This window comes from Mus caroli, chromosome 9, assembly GCF_900094665.2.
Source record: "Mus caroli chromosome 9, CAROLI_EIJ_v1.1, whole genome shotgun sequence".
NCBI lineage: Eukaryota > Metazoa > Chordata > Mammalia > Rodentia > Muridae > Mus > Mus caroli.
The window spans coordinates 16,807,318-16,816,688 of NC_034578.1; the positions used below are offsets into that span (position 1 = coordinate 16,807,318).

General features: G+C 51.9%; 1 protein-coding gene across 1 annotated transcript in view; it reads right to left on the minus strand.

Annotated features, from left to right (window-relative positions):
* Col5a3 (collagen type V alpha 3 chain) overlaps nt 1-8,597 on the minus strand; it is a 45,915-nt gene extending 37,318 nt beyond the window's left edge. The window contains exons 1-6 of the mRNA XM_021171693.2: nt 8,397-8,597; nt 3,528-3,689; nt 3,246-3,435; nt 3,021-3,177; nt 1,845-1,949; nt 1,086-1,235 (exon numbers count right to left, since the gene is read on the minus strand). Of these exons, the coding sequence (XP_021027352.1) occupies nt 1,086-1,235; nt 1,845-1,949; nt 3,021-3,177; nt 3,246-3,435; nt 3,528-3,689; nt 8,397-8,484 (852 nt within the window). The 5' untranslated portion in view covers nt 8,485-8,597. The remainder of the gene's footprint in view (nt 1-1,085; nt 1,236-1,844; nt 1,950-3,020; nt 3,178-3,245; nt 3,436-3,527; nt 3,690-8,396) is intronic.
* Nucleotides 8,598-9,371: the final 774 nt, after the last annotated feature.

Consider the following 9,371-nt stretch of genomic DNA (forward strand, 5'->3'; position numbering starts at 1 on the left):
GTGAGAGTACTGAGTGTGGAGGCTAACTGTGGGCCCTCCATCTGTGCAGCTAAGGGGAAAGTCAGTATCCACGCTTAGGGAGACTGCTTAGGGGTCACCACGCCCCAGAATGGAACTCCTCACTTTAGCTGTCGGTAAGTACAGCCAACCAATTCATTAGTTTCCCAAGCTAGATGTGAGTGAAATCATACCTTGGTTGGCCATTACTTCCCTATCTATTGCTCATGTCTACCAGGAAAAGTTCACACACAACAAAGACAAGTCAAAATATCAACAGTGACCTTTACCAACGACCTTTACCAACTGTCTCCAACTAGGCCTCCAAGGGAAGACCTCCAACTAGGAACTCCTTACATATTCACCCTAATGAACAACCTCCTCAACCAGCAATCCTAAATAGTACCCTCAAGAAGTAAGAGTGGGGAGGGGAGACCTGGAAAGGGGGAAACATTTGAAATGTAAATGATGAAAATATCCAATTTAAAAAATTAAATAAAACATTTTAAAAGGAAAAAAATGAGGGTGATCAGAATGTGGCATCTGTCATCACACTGGTCTCCAGGACTGACTTTGCTTGTCTAGCTCGATAGGCAGCTGTCCCCTTCCTCCCTTGCTGCTCCACGTGTCGCTCCCAAAGGTGCAAACTTAAAGAGGATAACCTTCCTCTTTAAGGGGGCTGGGAGTGTCTGTGCCCCCTGCTAGAACCTCCAGATGAGTTTCCAAACAGGGCCATCAAAGGGAAAATCCCCACCGGTGGCCCCAGCAGTGAACCCCACATACTGACACAATAACCAATGCACCTGAAACCAGTTACCCGAGCTGATGATCCGCTCGCTAGGACTCCACTAGGACCCTTCTAATCATGGGGTCCTCTTGTGTTGAGAGGTGCCTCCTTCTCCAGCTCCCCACGAGTACAGCGTGTGGAACAGACATGAAAAAGCCCCTGACACAGGACCTGCCATACCCTTCCACTGAGAGAATTAGACCTCAGGAGTTAGGCCCTGAGGACCAACACAAAGATGAGGGGCTAGAGGTGGGTGGCCATCAGGCAGCGAAGAGCAAAGCAGGAGGTTCCGGGTTCTTACCTGGTTCTCAGGGGCACCAGGGGTCGGACTCAGCTCTGAGGTCTCCTTGTTTTTCTTTCTTCCCTTGCCCTTGCGACCCCGCCCTTTTTTCTTTCCTTTGCCCTTTCGACGACGAGGGGCAGGGGTTTCTGGTTCATCGTCTTTGGGGGCCTGAGGAAAGGGTCCTAGTTAGGGCTATAATCTCTCCCCATTGGGAATGCCATCACTTGAGTCACTGAGGGCTAGCTTGTGGTTTACTTAGCTCTCTCTCTCTCTCTCTCTCTCTCTCTCTCTGTGTGTGTGTGTGTGTGTGTGTGTGTGTGTGTGTGACCATCCACATTGCCATGCTGACTGGCCAGTGAACCCCAGGAATCCTCCTGCCTCTGCCTTTCCAGCACTGGAATACAAATGTTCCACCGTGCTCAGCGTTTCCACACTCTGGAGATAAAACAGGTCCTAGTGCTTGAAACTGAAGGTTCTTGACTGACTGAGCCATCTCCCCGTGCCCAGGCAGGAGGCAGGATATTTTGTTATTGTTGATATTTTGGAGACAAGATTTTGCTTTGTAGCCTAGGCTGGCCCCAAAGTCAGTCCTCGTCATCAGCCTCTTGAGTACAGAGGGGACTGAGGTGTGCCTCACCACATCTGGCCTGATGTGTCGTCTTCTGTGATCTGCCCTGAGTTTCCAGTCTAAAGTTGTTCACCTCTTTGTTTCTGGGTCATCTTCCACTCTCTCTTGATACCTACAGACAGAAGTGCCACCTGGAACTCCCCACTCACCCCTGTGGTTGTGGAATCGAGGGTTTCACAATCAGGGAGGTAGCGCTCACAGGCCTGGAAGGCAGCCTGAGGGTCTGGAATTAACAGCAGCTCCTGGATGTCTCCCTAGAAAGGAGAAAAAGGAGCCCCAGGCTGATTCTGGCCTGAGTTTCCCAGCATGCCTCTGCCTACCTCCCGCCCAGAGCACCCTAAGGAAGGGAAAACCTACAGCATCTACAGGTAGCAAAGAAGCAACGATCTCACCAGCCTCGGGACACCACAGAACAAAACACACCCAGTGTGATGGTTAAGCTTGTCAACTTTTAAAAATGGCATTTATCTACTTAACGTGTGTGCACGCACAGGCACAGGTGTGCCACGTCACTCCTGTGTGGAGCTGAGAGGACAACCGACAGGATTTATTTCTCTCCTTCCACCACATACATTTCAGGTTCAAGCTCAGGTCAACAGACTTAGCAGCAAGCACCTTTGCTGACTGAGCCATCCTGCGGGTCGGGGCCCTTAGACAGTCAAGTCATCTAGAATTACCTCTGTCACAAGTCTGTGAGCGTGCCTGGGAGGGATGATCTACATTAAGTTAGCTGAGGTGGGAAGGCTTATCTTAGATGGGGATGGCACTAGTCCACGGGCTGGGGTCCTGGACTAGGAAGAAGGTGAGCTGAGTACCAGCGTCCATCTCTGTTTCCGGACCTGAGATGCAGTCTGGCCTGCTACCTCACACACCTCTCCAGGATGGGCAGTGCCCTCAAGCTGCAAGCCCAAGGAAACCCTCATGCTTCTGCCTTGTATTTTGTCACAGCAATGAAAAACGTGATTAATGTAGTCAGCATCTCCCTGCTCTCACGCCACCTCTGTATGCAAGGTACTAGACAGCGGTGGCTCACTAGAGAGATGAGGTCCCCAGCATGGGCATACACTATCCTGGCCACCAGACCATCGTGTGGTGGTCTCAGCCATCTGCCACAAGCATTTACTCCAGCAGGGACCAAGGATGCACGTGTGAGGAGACCTGACATCTTGTTGATTTACTGACTCTCTTGTGTGACACTCCCTCCCTTCAGCTCTGTGGGGCTAGGTGGAAACTGGGCACTTTCCTTCTCTGTTCTCGTCCAGTTTAGGCTGGGGACAAAACTCCCCACCCTCTGCCTCAGTTTCCCCTACCACTGAACTACATACCTCAAAAGACTCCTCCCTGGTGTCCTGGGTTCCCATCACAGTGAGTCCAGCTGTACTTATAAACCGAGGCCCCTGACCAAATGTTGGGGGCTGTGGTTCACAGTCAACCACCAGGGTCACCTTGTTACCACTGACGCTGACCGCCACACGGTGCCACCTGCAAAAGGTACAAGTCTCAGTGCAGGGATTTCCACAGGGTGTCCCTTTCCCTTCCCCCATACTCACCTGCCATCCATGATGTTGATTTGCTTGGGGAGGGGCCTGAAGGAGTCACCAAGGAGGCCCAGAGCTGGCCCCAATGCCAGTCCCAGCTGCCGGACACCCTTCTCATCATAAATAGACAGAAGGACAGACTGGTTGGCTGGCTGGGCCCTCAGCGTGAGCAGCACAGAAAAGTTCTCAGGAAAATGCCCATCTGTGTAGACAGGTAAAGGGAACAGGTTAGACAGGCAGTGTAACCCACCCTTCCAGGATGACCCCCTCCCAGGCCTTCCTGTCCTAACTCACCTGGGAAGAGCTGCCACGTGGGGACACTGAGAAGGCTGGACTTGCCCACCCTGAATGCTCGGTCACCCTGTGGAATCCTCAGGGGGCAGAAGCCAGGCCCTTCAGCCACCCCAGCCTGGTCTCTATGCACACCCAAGGCTTCCAGTACGTCCACAGGTTCTGCTGTAGAAAGACACCAGGGTGAGAAGGTTTGGCCAGAACCGCATAGGAATTGGGCCTGATTGTACAATCTCCAGTCCTGATAGCTACTCAGAAGGCTGAGGTGGGAGGCTCTTCTACCTGACCTACACAGTGAGTTCAAGGCCAGCCTGAGCAACTTAATGAGATTCTGTCTGAAAATCGAGAAGTTAAAAAAAAAAAAGCCCCAAACTCCATAATACTTGCTCAGACTTGGGGATTCCTGTCCTCACAGTTCAGGAGGAAGCGAGTGGCCTGGGACTAGCAGCACCTCCCCTACTGCCCCACAGATGTTGCTGGTACATCCATCTGTTGACTGGTTGTTTCTTTCCCCCCTAAGTTTTTGGTGAGAAAAAAAAAAGCTGACCTAGTTCTAGGATGAATCAAATCTTCCTGGCTGGAGCCCCAGAGCCAAGCCTTCCCCTTCTCCCTACACCCCCACACTGGTTCCTTGGGCAGCTTCCCGGCATGGAACCCCCTTGCAAGGGAAAATCCACAAAGGAGAAAGGGGTTTGTGGGGGTACACTCTTCTTAGACCTCATAGCCTCCTCCTTCTGATTCCCAGCTCCATGGCGTCTCCCTGAGATTCCCAGGACCCACAGCCTTCTCCCTCTTATTCCTTTATCTAACTCTCCCTGACTTCCTCCATTTGACTCCCCATCTAACTCCCCCTGACCTCCTCCATCTGACCTGGACCAGTTTTATCACCTTCTGATCATCTATTTCTGATAACCCCCTGATCTTCTCCCTCTCTCATCCCAGAAAAGAAAGAATAGGTCTGATCTCACAGACCTCTAATCCAAGCCATCTTTGCAGCCCCACCCAGTCATCTTGGCCAGTGTTAACTGAATCCACATGGTTTGTGCAGGGTGGGTGAGGGCTTCCCCTGGGCCCAAAACCCCTGGCCTGTCCCTTCCCCTAGCAAACTGTCCCACTAACCCCCTGACCCAGACTCTTGGCAGAGCCAGGTTCTGCTAAATCTGCCAGGACCTCACTTCAGAGTAGCTCAGCTGACCTCACCACTGAAAATTGGGTTGGGGGACTAGACTTGGAGAGGAAGGGACATGGATGAAGACACCCCCCATCCCAGCTATCCCCTTTACCCTCTGAACTTTGTAGAGTCCTGTTCATGTCCCTGTATCCTCACCTCTGACCATTCTACCTTCTCTCTGTCCCACTCCATGCTCAGGTCTGAAATCAGTCAACAATCAATCTTGCTTTCTTGGTATTCTCTCTCCATCTGTTCTCCCCGTTCCCTGTCCCCATCTGTAACTGTCCCTTCAGTGGCCAAGCTGTCATTAAGAAGTATTTGGATTACAATTTCCCCACCACCCCTGAGACTGAGTTTGGGCTCTCAGGCTCTGCTAACCACAAGGTCACCCCCTAAGGACATCCCAGCTCTCCCTCTGGACTGGGAGCCCAGGGAAGATTTAGATCCACAACATCATCCGGTAGAAGGACTTTGCCCAGCTCAGTTTATGGTTTTTGTTTTCAAGATAAGGTCTACCGTAGGCCAGGCAGGTCTTGAACTCTTGACCCTCTGTTGTTCACCTCCAGAGTGCTGGGATGACAGACATGCTCCACCATGCCCCAGTGCTGGGATGGAACACAGAGATGTGTGCATGCTAGGTGGATACTTTACCAACTGAGCTCCCTCCTGACGTAGACCCCAGCTTCTATGCAGTAGGAAAAGGGGGCTCCTTGGTCACTGCTCACTCCCATTTCAAAAGTCCTCCCTGGCATCTAATGCAGAAGACTCTTGCTTCAGCCTTGAGTCCTCTTGGCAGTGACCTTTCAATGGCTGACTGCCCTTTCTCTCTCACAGCTCCACAACAAGAAATACACAAGAGCCATTGAGCCTGCGGGGCATGCAGGAGGGGTCAGGAGCTGCCCAAACTCTTCCCCCACATACACACCCTCTCCCTGCCTTGGTCAAGGCCTCTAGGGAGATGTCTGGTGGGGTCTAGGATGTGGAGGGAGGCAGGTGGGATGCAGCTGGGTCATTGCAGGAAAATGTGCAAGCACGGGACTTGCCACTGGTTGAGGTATAGGCAGCTAATTAGATGAAAGTTTTCAGGATTGATAAGATGGCTCAGCAGGTAAAGGCACTGCTGCCTAGTCCAATAATGTAAGCTTGAGTCCAGTAACCCACGTGCTGAGAGGAGAGAACTGGCTCCTTCAGGTTGTCTGACTTCCACATGCGTATACATGCACAATGAAGTGTTAAAAAAAAAAAAAAAAAAAAAAAAAAGAAAAAAAAAAGAAGGAAAAATGTAAATTTGATGCCATTGTTCAGCAGGAGTGGCAGCAAGATCTCCACAGCGTTTACTTCACAGGCCAGACGTGTAACAGGAGATGGAGGCTTTAACCCCCAGATTTCTCCCTCGCAATGCAAGGGAAAATATGACCAAGTCACTGAGTGGGCGACTGCTTGTGGAAGATGACAGCATCGGTCTGTGGGCCATAGAGAAGCATGTGTGAGAAGCTGAAAACCCAGGAGGGTCCTGTCTGGGTGGCAGATGGGGTTGCCTGGGTGTGGCCATGAGTTGCACATTCCTGGAGTCCCAGGGGTGTTGTATTCTGAATGAATGCCTGAGGTTGCATGACCCTGAGGTTGTGTGAGCGTGGGAATGGGGCATAGGCCAACACGGAGTTCCCCACGTGGTCTGCAACCTCCCCAGACTCAGCAGAAATTGGGAAAGTAGAGTCAGTGTATGCATGTGGCCTCTGGGGACAGAACGCACCTTCCTTTCCTTCTGGGATGTGATCTAGGTCATAGATGCCCTGGTCATCCATCACTTGGAGAGTCATCGTGTCCTCTCACCGTTGCCACCCGGAGAACCCTGAGAGGCGTGGCTGGGGCATCAGGCCACATGCTCACAGCTGGGCAGGCGTCAGCGGTGACTCACCAGTCCCTTAGCCCTGGGGGACCCCCTTGGGGGCCCTGAGAAATTCTTCAGGAAAAATCACCCCAGGATCTTGCAGCTGGGGTACAATGCAACTTCCACTTGGTCGCTCCTGCGGGCGCTCAGCCCCACCCCTCCTCATGCCGCACCCCGCCTCGCCCCTCAATACAGCCCTCCCGTGGGCCCTGTCCATGGTGCTGATGCCGTGGCTCTAGGGAGAAGGGGGTGGGGGAGGGGAGGAGGAAGGAGGGGTGGGAGCCAGTTTCGGGTAAAGAGAGGATAATGTAAAGCCCTTGGGAGAAGTGCAAAAGGGAACTGTGCGGATCAGTGAGATGGCTGGAGCAGGGTGCTTGCTGCAAAGTCTAATGACCTGAGTTCGATTCCTGGGACCTACATGGTGGAAGGAGAGACTGACCCTCATAAGTTAGTTGTTCATCTGACCTGCACACTCACTCTGTGGCATAAGGGTACACACACAGAGAGAGACAGAGACAGAGACAGAGAGACAGAGACAGAGATGTAACGTTTAAAAGAAAACTGTGAATTCCTGATTTGTCCATCCCACTCACCACCAACCTCAGAATCAGGCACTCATGGCCCCATGGGCAATAATATAAACCCCTAAATCCCAACTACAGCCAACCAAAAACAAATAAACACATCTGTAACACATGATTACTCTCAAAAATAATCTCAGTGCGGTTAGGGATGAAACTTGGTAGAGAGCATGTTTGCCTAGCACGCTGGAAGCCCTAAGTTCCACCCCAGTAGGACATGATCTGCCGTCCCAGCACTTGGAGGATAGAGGACGGTTAGAAGTTCAAAGGTACAGCCTGGATTCCATAGTAAGTGTGAAGCCAGCCTGAGCCCCATGAGACCCTGTTTCATACAACAGAGGAGGAAGGAGAGAATCACAGCTCCACAGACCCACTGACCTCTCACACCCTCCCAAGAACTGCGCTGACACCCACACTTACACCATCGCAGTCAACCATCACACCTGAGAGCACATATATGCACACACTCCTATAAAATACAGTTGGTTTTGGTGGGGGAGGGGTTGTTTTGTGTTTGTTTGTTTGTTTGTTTAAGACAGTATAGTCAGCCCTGGATGTCTTGGATTCACTTTGTAGACCAAGCTAGCCTTGAACTCACAGAGACTTGCCTGCCTCTGCCTCATGAGTGCTGGGATTAAAGGCATGTGCCACAATGCCTAGCTTAAAATACAGTTTTTTAAAAGCAAGCTCTCATATAGCCCATGCTGGCCTCAAATTCTCTATGTACTTCAGACTGGCTCCTAACTCTTTATGCTCCTGCTTTCATGGTCCCAGTCCTGGGGTTGTGGGTATGCACCACTGTGCTGAGAATGGAATCCAGAGCCTGGTGTGTGTTAGAAAAGCCATTTCCAACCGAGTTACAGTCCCATGTCTCATACACTCACCCCGGCCCTTTTTAGAGACAGGGTCTGCTTATGCAGCCCAAGATGCCCTTCAATTCAGTAAGTAGCCCAGACAAGTCTTGACCGTGCAAACCACCTAACTCTGCCTCTTAAGTGTTGGAATTGCACTATACCCAGGAGCATTCATCTTCACACACCAGCTTGTAAACACTGCCCACACTTTTCCTGGCAACATCTCCCTCCTCACATGCATGTGTCAGCTAGAGCTAGACCCTAGGGTCTCCACATCACCATGGCACCCATTATGAAACACTTCTCCCTTGCACACACGTTTTGGGATCTCCCTTGCGCCCTCGAATGCTATTCCAGCCCTTCGTCCCTGCTCACCAGCCAGCGTCCAGGACACGAGCTGCATGGAGGCCAGGAGCAGGCAGAGGCCGGCCTGAAGCTGGTCCAGTCTCCGGCAGCTTCTCATCCCAGCGGGGCCTGGTGCACCAAGGCCAAGGGTGATGTGGACTGGTCTTCCTGGGAGCAGTCACTCTGGACAGCCAGAGGCTGTGAGGATCTGCCGAGACTGCCCGAGACCCCGCCCTGGCCGCGCCCTGCGCTCTAGAGCCCTTGCCGGGCGGGGCCAGGACGGGAGGGGGACGGGGGAGGGACCCACAGCTGCACGGAAAAAGTTTGCGAAGTGTGTATCCCGCGCTGATTGGCTGGCTGAGATCAGGGTCATTCTTGCTGGACATCACCACCGGGACGATGGGCCACGCCCACTAGCCCTAGAATGCCTCTCACACTGACTTTCTCAAAGGCTGTCTTAGCCTGATCAAACCTTCAACCTCAGAGTAGAAAGATATAGCTCAGCAGGGAGAGGCCCTTAACCACCAAGACGTAAGGACCTGAGTTCTGTCTCGGACCCCAGAGGATGGAAGGGGAGAACCAACACCCAAAAGTTGTTCTCTGACTTCCACATGCGCGCCACAGCACACACACTCCCCACACCCCAAACACACACAAAATAAATGTAATCTTAAAATCAAACACCTAAACTAAAGGCACAGTGGTCCACGCTTTTAATCCCAGCCCTCAGAAAGCATAGGCAAGAAGACCTCAGAGTTTGAGGGCAGCCTTGTCTTGTTTTGTTTTGTTTTGTTTTTCTGAGACAGGGTTTCTCTGTATAGCCCTGGCTGTCCTGGAACTCACTTTGTAGACCAGGCTGGCCTTGAACTCAGAAATTCGCCTGTCACTGCCTCCCAAGTGCTGGGATTAAAGGTGTGCGCCATCACTGTCTGGCAGCCTTGTCTACATAGTGAGTTCCAGGATAGTCAGAGCTATATAGTAAGACCTTATATCGAAATAAAAGCA